This window comes from Hyalella azteca, unplaced genomic scaffold (assembly GCF_000764305.2).
Source record: "Hyalella azteca isolate HAZT.00-mixed unplaced genomic scaffold, Hazt_2.0.2 contig12009, whole genome shotgun sequence".
Taxonomy (NCBI): Eukaryota; Metazoa; Arthropoda; class Malacostraca; order Amphipoda; family Hyalellidae; genus Hyalella; species Hyalella azteca.
Genome location: NW_025941981.1, coordinates 508,098 through 521,565, shown reverse-complemented (window position 1 = coordinate 521,565; position 13,468 = coordinate 508,098). Strand labels below are relative to the sequence as shown.

Genomic DNA, 13,468 nt, shown 5'->3' with positions numbered 1-13,468 from the left:
ATGCTCACCCTCACCCCAAGCCGTGTTTCTCCTCAACTCATATTCACCCTCACCCCAAGACGAGCCTTCAACTGATGAGCGCATTCATCAGCCTAGTCTCGCCTGCTCAACAGCTCTGCTCTCCTGCATTCGAAATGTCAATTAACATTTTTACCACGTTTTTCTTAGCTCGCTTTCTTGTCTGTGATGATCAAATCTTGCAATCGATATTTCACCAACTTTCTCGTTAGCTAGCGCTCTGAAACTTTTAGGGAAGCTCAGCTCCCGATAACAATACAATAATCAATAATTTGTTGCACGTTTCCAGGCGTATAAACTCTAAAGGAACTCACAAGCAGGGGTTGGAACCTTTAATGCACGTCATCCTCGAGAGGATATTCGTGTTATGCGCCCCACGTTTTTCGTTTTAGATGTTGTAAAATATTTTAACTGAAATACAAAAGACCAAGAGAATGAAAGCAAACAGAGATTAGTAGCTGCCGAAAAATTATTTTCTACTTTTGAGTCCACATGAAAAACGTGGTCTTTAAAAATTTTTTTTATACATTTTATTTTGACAAGTCTCTATTAGGCTCACCGTAGAATGCATGGAACTTGTGCGAGCCTGACAGGGTTTGTGTTTCTTCATTTCTTCTGGGAAAACTCTGCTTGACTGCGCGTGGATGGAGCTAAAATGCCCAATGTTTCCTTTATTTTAATGTTCTAAAAATTCAACCTCTTGACTTTGACTCTCATCCTTGTTTATGTTGGCATTTGGCGTTAGACTATAATAATATAAAAAGAAACCAATCTTTGGCGAAACTCTCACCTACTTTGGATACGAAAGTATTTAGTTTACATTAATAATACAACCTGCATTCCCTACCTAATGCTACAATGTCTCTTGATGAAATCTACGAGTCATTAGTGGAGACCAATGTATGAACTTTCTACTGCATTACCACAAATGTGGTCAATCTCCTCAGTTCGAAAACGAAAGTTCGTCTTTCCTGAAGTTTGAGTAGCCACAAAGCGGTTCCCAATAGAGAGCCGAACAAGAATGCAAATTTATCCTCTGGTCTGAGTGACGTCGAGGGGCATTAGCGAAATTGCTTCGTCATCGTCATCACATGGCGTTCTATCGATGAATATTGTTGTTAGTATCCGAAAAGGATGATGAGGAAATGTACGAATTTAGAAAAACAGAGAATGTGATACCAATCACGCACAGCAGACTCGGTGTCTTGATACACAGGTGCTGTTATTCTTCCACTCTTGAGTTTCAGCTTTTGAGTTCATTTGGAATGCAAGCGCCAGACTGCAGCTACTGACGCCGAGGTCGGCTGCAGTATAGTTGCAGTAGCCCAAGCAATAATATTGGGTCTTTGCCTATACCTCATCATTGTGAGGTATTGGGTCTGATTGTGAGATGTAAGGTTTGGTGGTGAGTTATAGGGTCTGGTGGTGAAGTATAGTATCTGAAAGTTAGGTACAGGGTTTGTTGGTGAGGTACATGGTTTTGTGGTGAGGTATTGGGTATGGTGGTTAGGGACAGGGTCAAGTGTTAAAGTCCCGGGAAAGGTCTGGTGGAGACGTCCAGGGTCTGGTGGTGAGGTACAGGGTCTGGTGGAGAGGTACAGGGTCTGGTGGTGAGTTACAGGGTCTGCTAGAGAGGTACAGGGTCTGCTAGAGAGGTACAGGGTCTGGTGGATAGGTAAAGGGTCTGGTGGAAAGATATAGGGTCTGCTAGAGAGGTACAGTGTCTGGTGGAGAGGTACAGGGTCTGGTGAAGAGGTACAGGGTATGCTGGAGAGGTACAGGGTCTGGTGGAGAGGTACAGGGTCTGGTTATGAGGTACAGGGTCTGGTGAAAGTGTCTGTCTTCGAGGGTGGAAGGCGTCGCCCCGAAGAACCAAGACTATCATCTCATAATTCGCTTCAAATATTTTATCCCAGAAAGGGTCCTGCAACGACGCCACGCTATGTCGCTTGACATGAACCAGAGACACTGAATAGAAGTGGAAATTACGAATCTCTATTTTTATCAGTAAATCTAAGTTGAAATTTATGCTATAATACCAGAGAAAAATATTCAATACTTCAAAAAATATTCTATAAAGACATGGAAACATGAAACAGCTTATCGATGGTTTGAATCTAATAAAACGTTTTCGGTTACTTTGATCCTCGAAGTGTTCATGACGAAAATGTACAAATCAAATAGATGAACATTGAACAACCTGCAAAGTTAAACTGCAGGTTAATTTTATTGCTTATGTGATGTTCATTTTTCTTTGTTATTGTTTCATCAGACATCGATGAGTGTCAAGACCCAGCGGTCGCAGGGCGCTGTGTGGATAACGCCTGGTGCTGCAACCTGCCCGCGCACTACACATGCAAGTGTAATGACGGATACACCGGCGACGGATACGTTCAGTGTGCAGGTGTGTGTTCTTGTGATTGTATTATTGTGTGTGCAGCTTTGTGTTCTTATATGTATATGTGTAGGTATTGTTGTGTGTTCTTGTGTGTGTGTATTATTCTGTGTGCAGTTGTGTGTTATTGTGTGTAAGTGTGTGTTCTTGTGTGTGTGTATTATTCTGTGTGCAGTTGTGTGTAAGTGTGTGTTCTTGTGTGTGTGTATTATTGTGTGCGCATTTGTGTGTTCTTGTGTGTGTGTATTATTGTGTATGCAGGTATGTATGCTCAAAAGTATACAGGTGTGCTTTTTTTGCTTTAAAAATTTCCTTTCTTTTTATGCAATACCTAACATAGTTAATGAATTGCTCAGTTGATGCAAAATAGGCTTAGTGCCCTCAAACACAAAACCCTAATTAATTATTATTTTAATTGCACATGATGGATCAATTAAAACAAATCAATTCAGTATTTTTATTACTTAATTGTAGTTACAGTGGAAAAAATTCGAGTTTTTACATATTAGGACATGCATCATGATTAGTTACATAGAATTGATGATTTAATGACAGATGCATTAGTTCTTGTATTATCACACCACCGCATTTTGTGTTTCACTGTGTAGTTATGAACTAAATGCTGCGTTTCCTTACGCCTCTATATGACGTGGAATGCGGACGTGGAAGTTTAAAGAATTTAGTTTGCCAGCTTAGACGTGAAATACAAGATTCCCTGTCTACTATCTGGAATTTGGCCTCATTCATATTTAAAACCTAACGCTGTTTTTTCCTCGAACTGTAAATGTATTGCCATGTAACAAAGATGCAAACTATAGGCTTATTAATAACAATTTTAGCCATTTTCTGGCTAATTAGTGATGGTGTCCGACAAGCGGGCCATTTGGTCAAATCACTTCTGTATGTACGTGATTTATGGGGAATTGCAGCTGGGTATGCTAAGGGTAATAAGGGTAAATGTCCCTAATAATACAGGAATAATATCCGTAATAATGCAGCAATAATATCCCTAACAATAGTAGGATAATGTCCCTAATAATGCAGGAGTAATATCCCAAGTAATGCGTGGATAGTTGCTTTCGTTTTCACTGAACTTGATGTTCTTTACACGCGGACCCACTGATCTGCGTCAATATATTACCTCTTGGAAATCTGCATAAAATTGTATTAAAAAAGTGCTGATCCGTTGCTGCTTCCATATTAAAAGTGGTCCATATTATTCACTTCAAGCAAAGTAACTGAATTTTTTCCCTAGGCTGACTTTCAGAGCCATAAATTCACAATGTAATCTGAGTTTATTACAATCCTCGAGTTGAGTTAAATTTCCATTTAATGATCTGTACAATCGGTTTAGGCGAAGAGGCGTTCTGTGTAGTTTATTTCTTCCCTGAATTCAAGGTGACGTTGATATCTGAGTTATTCGGTGCAATCGAGGCACGTTAGGGCGCAGCAAGCATACACGTAAAGGTCAAGGCTGTCAGCTTGACGGAGCGCGCGGCACCCCTTCTACCGAGGAAGTTATGCTACAGTTACACCGCTTGAGTTATGCTACAGTTACACCGCTTAGGTTATGCTACAGTTGCACCACTTCTACCGAGGAAGTTAGGTTGTAGTTGCACCACTTCTACCGAGGAAGACTTAGGTTGTAGCTGCACCACTTCTACTGATGAAGTTATGTTATAGTTGCACCACTTCTAACGAGGAAGTTAGGTTGTAGTTGCAATACTTCTAACGAGGAAGTTATGTTGTAGTTGCACCACTTCTACTGACGAAGTTATGTTGTAGTTGCACCGCTTCTACCGAGGAAGTTATGTTGTTGAACCATTTTTAGCAAGAAAATTGGTGCAGGTTCTGGAAAAATTGTGGTAACTCTACCGTGGAAAACTGATCGTTGTTGCCCGTTATAGACCGAGTGACATTCAGCAATACTGGCAGAGGATCAGAACACAAGATCCCGCCTGGATTCTGCTAACTCAGACGAGTTTGCGCTCCCGGTCCTTTTATGCCTGTAGGACCGTCGGCGCCACTTCCTCTTTCTCATCTTTCGCAGTTTAATTCTCAGTGCATTTTTCTGCCGTCATGCAGTCAGCGACAAGAGGTCTTTATCCACGTGCTTTTTAACTCTCCGCATGCATGCGTTTTTTCTAACGACATTGGCTACGTAATGCAGGGCACTTCATCTCCTGTAATTATTATCATCAGAATAGCAATAACGCACCGTTAGAAAACCTGCTGCCGACAATGCGCTTGGCTCGGCGTAAGGGTTTTCAAATTGGCTTGTCCAGCCTGCGGGGCTGCGGGTCTGGTGATGTCAGGGGTCGATGGTCCCGGCAGGCGCTCCCCGTACGGTACTGCGGGCACCAACTGCAGATCTCTGCGATGATAAAGACTCTCACGTCCAGCCTACTGCGGAAGCTGTTATGAAATGAAAATGATTATTCATTTTTTACATTGTTTTCTGCCCTGAACAGTCCATGGGATGTATATTGTCAAGGGTTCTTATGGAATGAGTTTTACGTTAGATTGGTTCTTCGTAGACGGCGTTTTTGTTCGTGTGTGCAGTTTTTTGACGGAATTACCAAACTTTTGATGTATTTTTGCTCGATAGTTGTTCACATGAAAAATTATCTCTTGCACTTTCTATATTAATATTTTACCACCTCCTCCACGACAGACATCAACGAGTGTCTGAACCCCGCCGCGTGTGGACTCAACGCCATCTGCACCAACAACCCTGGCAACTACACGTGCTCGTGCCCTCCGGGATACATTGGCAACCCGTACACTGGAGTAAGTACTTCTTGTTCGGTTATCTTTAACTTGATCGACTTCAATTTAATTTCGACTTTCTACCACGTGAATAACGAAAAGTTAATTTCATCCGATTCCTAGACTTATCACATTTACACCAGGCTGTTTCAATGGAGAGTTTCAGGAGCATTTCTGTGACCTATACCTAAATGAGTTATGTTTGCTTTGTATTATTTTACTGATGTCGTGCAAATATTTATGCTGCTGCCGCATCCCCTCAGTGCGCAGATATGGACGAGTGCAGCAGACTGGGCGCGTGCGGTCCTGGGGCGCTCTGCACAAACATCATCGGGGGGCATCAGTGTGTCTGTCCATCCGGCCTAGAAGGGGACCCTTACTCCTCTATAGGCTGCATCGTAAGTCCACTAAGTCCTTACTCCTTTATAAGCTGCATCGTAAGTCCAGACAGTCTTTACTCATATATTGGTTGTATGGTAGAATGTGTGGTAAATTCTAATGACCATCGAATGGACCTCGCAATTTCTCATCAAAACGCCATAGACTTTTGGGTATACTCATTATTATACTTTATTAATATCTTTGTATTACAATGCCGATGGTCGTTTTTTACCAACTAAAGATTACGCATGTTTCAACAGCGTCATGGTGTGTTGTTTCAGTGATACAAATCCTAAATCCTTCATATGGAATTCGATTTATTTAACATGAACGTGCAATTTATGCAAATATATTGGCCCATACGTGCAGGACATCAACGAGTGCGCGAGTTCGCCGTGCGCGGCTGGCGCGCGCTGCGCCGACGGCCGCAGCAACTACACCTGCGCCTGCCCCCCTGGCTTCGTCGGCAACCCATACAACAAATTCTCATCCTGCAGAGGTAAAAAATTCAATCCAGTTGAATTTTTGTAGATACCTCAATACTGGAAATCCTTATGTTCTTTATCCCAACTCATGGTTTGAATATTAACATAGGATATATGTACGTTTTTTGTTGCGTTCTTTCGACTAATGATTTTTTTTTAGCTACTTGCAGTTTTTCAATGCAGTAGCGGTGTAATAACAAGGCATCTTTGTATAGTCTCTAATCGTTTATTTCTGTATTCGCTTACCCGTGGAGATTTTGGTCTTTAACTGTCAAACCATCAATGGCAAATGCAGTTCGTTCTTTAATAACAAGAGTACCTACCGTTTATTAACTCCCACTTACCTGATTCTCGTTCATTAACTCCTGATCCTCGACAATCGTTGGCACCTCTGAGAATATTATTAACTCGGCTGGTAGGCTCATGAGAATATAGTAGATCGTTCGATCTTCTGAAATTCTTGACTAAGGAGTTTTCCCATGATCCTCCTTATCCTCAATTACCGCCTAATACTCTAACGAAGATGATCACTTGATGGTTAACATTCTTCTAAGCAAAGGGTTAGTCAGGTTATGTAGCAGCCTTAACAATAACTCCGTTTATCTTCAGAATGGATTTACTAAATCTAGCTGGTTACTTTTCTAACCCTCGTTTTCCAATTTTGTTGCTGCCTCGCCACTTAGACGTGGATGAGTGCCAAGATCCTCAATCGGACGTGACTGCAGACGCTGAAGTGGAATCAACGGCGCAATTAATAAGAACTGCCCAAAGTCTAATTGAGGGATCTGGTTCAGAAGAAAACCCTGCTATTGATGACCAAATAACCCCTACTAACTGGTCCTACCCTTGCGGAACCAATGCCCTCTGCCATAACGTGCCTGGCTCATTTAAGTGTCAATGCCCAAGAGGATACTCAGGCAATGCCCAGAGCATTTGCTACGACATCAATGAATGTGGTCGCCCAGGAGTGTGTGGGGCGAATGCCCAATGCATCAACACAGAGGGCTCTCATAAATGCGTCTGCCCTCAAGGGTTTGACGGCGATCCCATACTTGGATGCACCAGTTAGTACCTTCGAGTTCAAACGTCGGCCTTTCGTCGACTGCCCTTGCTGTTTCTGTCGCTTCATAGCGAGATATAAATGGTCTTCCCTCTTTTTATTTGTTACTTATATTTCATGTTGCTGATGATGCTTCAACGACGTTTGCCTGACGTAGACAAATTCAACGGTTCTTCGCGACGCAAACCTGGTCTTCTTTATCGGCATCCTTTGATAGACCTAGCATGCAGCGAAGCAAGTCAAGCAACAATATTGATTCAGACCCTTATTGTTCATCTTATTGTTATTACGATGATGTTCTTTTCTACGTTATACATATTAAGTGTGAATTGAACTATGGCGTTCACTTATCTGTACAAGTACCTCTACTAAGCATATTATCAGCACAATGTACTTATGTGTTTCTTCACGACTCACTTTCGGTTTTAAGCTCACCGCGCAATCGTTCCATTGTTGTTAACCTTTGACCCCGAGTACTGCAGCTGAACTCACGCAATCTCCTCGCCCTGTACCACTGCTCCTGAAGCTCCCTCGTCATGTTACAGCTTTACAATACTCGTCATTATCATTGATCTCAGTGATGAAGAGAAGGCTTTCCGTTCTGATGCTTTCTCTCTCTTCTTTCACTGTCAAATTACACGCGCTATTGAGCGTAAACTGATTTGTTGACGAGCCCCTAGATTCAAGTTCTTGGGGATACTAGCATGGAATTACATGAATTATTTCTGATGTATTTATTTTGTATACATTTGATGCGTGCGAAATTTAATTAGTGGGAAAGAATTTTTTGGACCCTCATCTTCTCATCACTGTCTTCATGGGGGCCCTTTGGTTGAAAATTACGATACAGGGAGACTGCATCTCATGTTTTTTCAATAATCATTGCAGAAACTATTTTTAGTGGCCAATAACTTTCATTCATCTCATATAGGTACCAAGAAAAATAATGTACTTGAATTAAAATCTGGTTCATGCCGTATCATGTTTATTTATTTAAGAATATCAATTTTTTGAATTAATTCTTCAGTGACGGCATCATGAGCTGATAAGTGAAAATGAGATAAGCAAATATCTCTGATTTGTGGACATTTTTTTGAACGGTTCCTGAATTATTTTTTTGTGTTTGCTCAGACATCAACGAGTGCGCGTCGAACCCGTGCGGGCTGAACGCCCAGTGCCTGGACAAGATGGGGAGCTACGCGTGCATCTGTAAAGCAGAGTACACGGGAGACCCCTACACTGCCTGCACCGGTCTGTTCCTGTCTCTTCTTCATTATATATTTTAGACCACTGTTTTATGCGAGCAACTTTATGGGGACGATTCAATTTGTATATGAGGCTCTACACTCATTTAGCACTAAAAACATTATCATTGTTTCGCTTGCATTTTAAGGTAGTGAATTTTCGGCAGACATCGACGAGTGCTCGGTGCTGAGCAACCCCTGCGGCACCAACGCCGTCTGCCAGAACACCGACCCGGGCTTCCAATGCGTGTGTCCTAAGGGCTTCAGGGCTCGGTCGTCCCCGCATGTTGCATGTGAACAGGTCCGTTATTTCCTCAAATTATATTTGCACATTTTAATAAAGCATTTAACGGTCGTTTTATACTGAGAAATAATTAAATAATAAAAACAACTTCTGACAAATAATTCCATGTGCCAATTTGTTGCAGAATCGACTTATAATAATTTATCAACCTAACAAGACACAACAGGAGTATGAAATTGAAAAAAAAGTTTGAACATCTGCCAAAGTATAGTTTTTTTTAACAGATATTGTTAAAATAATTTTCTAGTGACTATAGTTTTTTTACCGAAAAGAATTCCGGCTCGTGACCTCAAACTGGCCGATGATTGACTGATTGTTTTCCCTCATGCAGTATGACGTGAGCGTTCAGTGCCTTACTAACTTCGACTGCGTGAACAACGCTCGCTGCGTGGAGGGACAGTGCTTCTGCCAGGACGGCTTTGAGGCGGCGGGTGCAGAGTGTCGCGATGTGGACGAATGTTTGTCATCACCATGCGGCAGCAACGCGCACTGCCGCAACATACCCGGCAGCTATGTTTGTGCCTGCGATGTAGGATACATCGGCAGCCCTCCTCAAACTAAATGCAAAGGTAATTATTATGCGATTGAAAATTATCTAGCCCATGCAAACTGAAGTGCAATAAATTGGTCATCCCTGCTCACATACTGAAAGGCGTTAGTCAAAAAGATAGCGATGATTTTTTTTAAGAGAAATGTGACCTAATTTATTCACTAAATGATAAAACTTTTTTCGCGATATACCGTCAATATAGAGATACTTTAATCTCTCACGTGCATGTCTTTTGCAGCTCCTTGTGAAGGCTACAATTGCGGACCACACGCTAAGTGTCGCCCCGACGGGGAAGAGGCGATGTGCGTGTGCGACCAGGGCTGGAGCTACAACCCTGCAGACATCGCAGCGGGATGCCAAGGCAAGTTTTCTTAATTTTTACCTTTCTAAATTTGCATCAACGGTCTTAACTTGAGACATTAGGTCATACACAACTTTATTCAACGGCTCAAATTGCGACTTCAACGACTTAAGTTCAGCAACTTTTTGCGTTGGCCGCAAAACGTGCAGTTACGTTCAGTACATGATGATAAATAGGCAGCCAAGCAATGCAGTTACTCTGAAGATTTATGAAACCTTCTTTGTCAGACGTGAACGAATGTTCGACCGAGTATGGGCCTTCAGGACAATGCGGAGAGAACGCTCTCTGCGTCAACTCTCTGGGCTCGTTTTCATGTCAGTGTCCCCCAGGCTTCGGAGGAAACCCACTCTCCAGATGCCAAGGTAACTCTTTCAAACTCGATTCATTTGGCGATACCAGAAGTGGGTGAAATATTCTATTCTAGGGAAGTGAATTCTATGAATTCAAAGGAGATGATTTGAGCTGAAATTATGCTTCATCTCTTTCAGACATAGACGAATGTCGCCTTGGTAACTCCTGTGGCTACGGAGCAATTTGTACAAACACTTTGGGATCCTTCACATGTCAATGTCCGGCCAACACCGTGCCAGACCCTGACCCTTACTCCGCCTGCCTCGATATCATGAAATGTTCTGAAGACAACGATTGTCCCGGCAATGCGCTCTGCCTAAAGAATCAGTGCATGTGTCCAGAACCGAATATTGGTGACGACTGCCGACGTGAGTATTACATCTTGATCATTTCATGAACGTATCGTGTAAGTGATTATTATATTATTACTAACATTTTAGCTGTTGGAAAAATATCTTACTATTTGGAAACTCTCCTTCAGATCCCTGCGAAGAAACACAGTGTGGTCCAAACGCAGAATGCAAACTAATAAATGGCGCTCCGAAATGTTTGTGCGCAACTGGATTCGATGGTTCACCGGCTACGACCCTTGGCTGTTCGGACATCGATGAGTGTGCAAATAATCCATGTGGGTATGGAGCCGCCTGCAGGAATGTACCAGGGCACTTCACGTGCCAGTGCCCCGCCGGCTTCGAAGGCAACGCTAGGGAGGGCTGCGCTGAGGTCAAATCTCCAGGTTGTGATTCCACCAACCCTTGCCCGCGAGCAGAAATGTGCATAAGGGACCCACAGCTCAACGAAAATGTCTGTGTGTGTCAATCTGGATTCACAAGAGATCCGAGCACCGGGCAATGTCGAGACATCAATGAATGCATCGAAAACAGCTTCGGTTCTGTTTGCGGAGTGAATGCGATTTGCAAAAACTTACCAGGAATATACGAGTGCCAATGTCCTCCGAGCATGGTCGGCAATCCCTTCAGCGAGTGTAAACGTGAGTATATATTTTAGCACAAATAGCATTGAATCGGTCGTGATATTGTAGAAAAAATTTTCGGAGCTTTGTTCAAATAGTGTTTACTTCATGTTTCTAATACTTCATCATCTTGTATTGTTTCCGACAGAATGTGACACGCTGGAATGCAAATGCCAGCCTCCGTACCGAATAATCGAGGGCAACTGTGTGTTGGCTGACTGCTCCAAAGGTAACAAATGCCCCGCTGGAGCGGAGTGTGTAACCATCCAGGGAGGCGTGAGTTACTGTGCCTGCCCCACTGGATTCATCATGCAGGCCGACAACACGTGCAAGGACATAGACGAGTGCAGTTTGGTGAGTCCCGCTGAAAAGCCGCCATGTGCAATCGGGGCCGAATGCACAAACCGTGTCGGAACATTCGAGTGCAACTGCCCTCTCGGGACTTCAGGTGATCCTTATTTCGGGGGATGTTCGATGAACAAGATTCAGTGCACTAAAGATTCTGATTGCGGGACAAATGAAAAATGTATCCAACCAGGAAAATGTGTCTGCCCTCCTCCTTTCTTCGTTGACAATCTGGATCGAAATCTTTGCAAGAACCCATGCTCAGCTTTCTCTTGCGGCGTCAACAGTAAATGCGAGGCTGCTGATCCTCCCACTTGTAAATGCCTACCTGGATTCACGAGCAAAGGGGAAGATGGATGTTTCGATATTGACGAGTGTGCTAAAAAGCCTTGTGGTTCAGGAGCCATTTGCGTCAACGAAATAGGATCATTCAAGTGTGAGTGTCCTCCTGGCACTCGAGGGGATCCTTTCAGCGGCGGCTGCTTCGGGTCCGAAAGAGTTGGTTGTTCAGTACACAGTGAATGCCCGAGTGACTTGGCTTGTGAAAATGGTGTTTGTATTAATCCCTGCGATTCTTTACCTTGCGGATCAAATGCATACTGTGAACCAGAGGAGCACGCAGCCTGGTGCAGGTGCCATCCAGGCTTTAACGAAGGTCCGGACGGACAATGTGTGTCCATGTGTGAAGGCTTTCTCTGTGGATCAAGTTCCCATTGCATCGTTTCTAATGAAGGGCCCACATGCAAGTGCGGAAACGGCTTCAACGGTAATCCGTTTCCTGGAGGCGAATGTATAACTGATCAGTGTTCGGCGAGCCGTCCTTGCATTGAGCCTCAAGTCTGCATTCACGGTCGGTGCAAGGAACGGTGCGAGGGCATCGTCTGCGGAGTCGGGGCCAAATGCGACAAAAACACGAATAAATGCGTCTGTCTTCCCTTCTTCCTTGGTGATCCTGATTTACTCTGCGTCCCACGTAAGTTTTACCATGATTATGTAATCTATGTTTGCTAAGATATATATAGGTTTGACGATAACTTATCCCATCTGGTATATGATAAGCAAAATTGCTTCTATTTAATCTAGAAATATAAATCCATCAATTTCACCCACTCTTTCCTTGCAGCCGTCACACCACCTTTATGCGTGCCTGGATGTGGTCAAAACGCGCACTGCGAATACGGACTGCCCAACAGGTGCATCTGCAATACCGGCTACAGTGGCAACCCATACGAGTCTTGCACCTCGCAACAAGACAGAGCCACATGCGACAGCACCAAGTGCGGCACCAATGCCCAGTGCCGCCAGGGTAGCCGACGTGTTGACTGTGTTTGTCCAATTGGTTTCAGAGGAAATCCGTACGTTGAATGCACGGACGTGGATGAGTGCATTGGTAACGCCTGTGGCATGAACGCCGTGTGTCTCAATACAATTGGAAGCTACGACTGCCGCTGTGAGGAAGGGTTTAATGGCAATCCTTTCCAGATGTGCATGCCTCGTGCTGTTCAAACTGAACCGTGCTTGGAAAATCCTGAATTCTGCAGCTGCAAAGCTGACACTGACTGTCCTGCAGGATTCAAATGCACTTCTGGTCAATGTCAGCCAGCGTGCGCCAACGCTAAGTGCGGTCCTAACGCTGCTTGTGACGGCGGTGTGTGTGCTTGTCTGCCAGGTTACTCTGGCGACTCTAATGACCAGGTGCTTGGCTGCCAAAAATCTGAGTGCAGTAACAACTTTGATTGCGAATACGATGAAATTTGCATTCAGAACAGAGGTGGACATCGCAGTTGTGTGGACGCTTGCGATCGCAGCCAATGTGGACCAAATGCATTTTGCGTTGCTCAAGACCACATTGCATCTTGTCTCTGCAAGGACGGCTTCGTGGGAGACCCCATCAACACACGACAAGGATGCCAACCTAAGGAGAGAGAAAACCGGTGCACCACGAATGCAGATTGTGACAGAGAGCAAGTTTGTCAAATGGACTTCTCTGGAATTCGACGCTGTACTGACCCTTGTTTGAGCAGAACTTGTGGCCGCAACGAACGTTGCGTTGTTCAGTCTGGTCGTCCTCGCTGCGAGTGCCTGTCAGGCTTCATCAAAAATCCTACTACTAATATTTGTGAAGGTAATAATATTATGAAATTTACTTCTTAAATAAACTATCTGTGAAGTTAAATTAATGAAGAAAATTTCCTAGTTTATGTAAATTTTATTTACAAGAAGGTACGGTAT

The 13,468-nt window shown here is 43.6% G+C and overlaps 2 protein-coding genes across 2 annotated transcripts in view; both read left to right on the top strand.

Moving 5' to 3' along the window:
• The window catches only part of LOC108675675 (fibrillin-1), a 36,550-nt gene extending 24,484 nt beyond the window's left edge, over nucleotides 1-12,066 (top strand). The window contains exons 6-19 of the mRNA XM_047883096.1: nucleotides 2,291-2,422; nucleotides 5,088-5,203; nucleotides 5,446-5,580; nucleotides 5,933-6,062; nucleotides 6,732-7,112; nucleotides 8,240-8,359; nucleotides 8,520-8,653; nucleotides 8,988-9,225; nucleotides 9,445-9,567; nucleotides 9,795-9,929; nucleotides 10,056-10,286; nucleotides 10,400-10,909; nucleotides 11,040-11,891; nucleotides 12,041-12,066. Of these exons, the coding sequence (XP_047739052.1) occupies nucleotides 2,291-2,422; nucleotides 5,088-5,203; nucleotides 5,446-5,580; nucleotides 5,933-6,062; nucleotides 6,732-7,112; nucleotides 8,240-8,359; nucleotides 8,520-8,653; nucleotides 8,988-9,225; nucleotides 9,445-9,567; nucleotides 9,795-9,929; nucleotides 10,056-10,286; nucleotides 10,400-10,909; nucleotides 11,040-11,891; nucleotides 12,041-12,066 (3,263 nt within the window). The remainder of the gene's footprint in view (nucleotides 1-2,290; nucleotides 2,423-5,087; nucleotides 5,204-5,445; nucleotides 5,581-5,932; nucleotides 6,063-6,731; nucleotides 7,113-8,239; nucleotides 8,360-8,519; nucleotides 8,654-8,987; nucleotides 9,226-9,444; nucleotides 9,568-9,794; nucleotides 9,930-10,055; nucleotides 10,287-10,399; nucleotides 10,910-11,039; nucleotides 11,892-12,040) is intronic.
• Nucleotides 12,067-12,600: 534 nt separating this feature from the next.
• On the top strand, nucleotides 12,601-13,390 carry LOC125178705 (neurogenic locus notch homolog protein 2-like). The gene has a single exon (XM_047883095.1). It carries the CDS (start codon nucleotides 12,641-12,643, stop codon nucleotides 13,388-13,390), a length of 750 nt encoding a protein of 249 aa, XP_047739051.1. The 5' UTR covers nucleotides 12,601-12,640.
• Nucleotides 13,391-13,468: the final 78 nt, after the last annotated feature.

Excerpts from the sequence above, each read along its gene's own strand:
- LOC125178705 (XM_047883095.1), top strand. The coding sequence starts at position 12,641 with ATGAACGCCGTGTGTCTCAATACAATTGGAAGCTACGACTGCCGCTGT.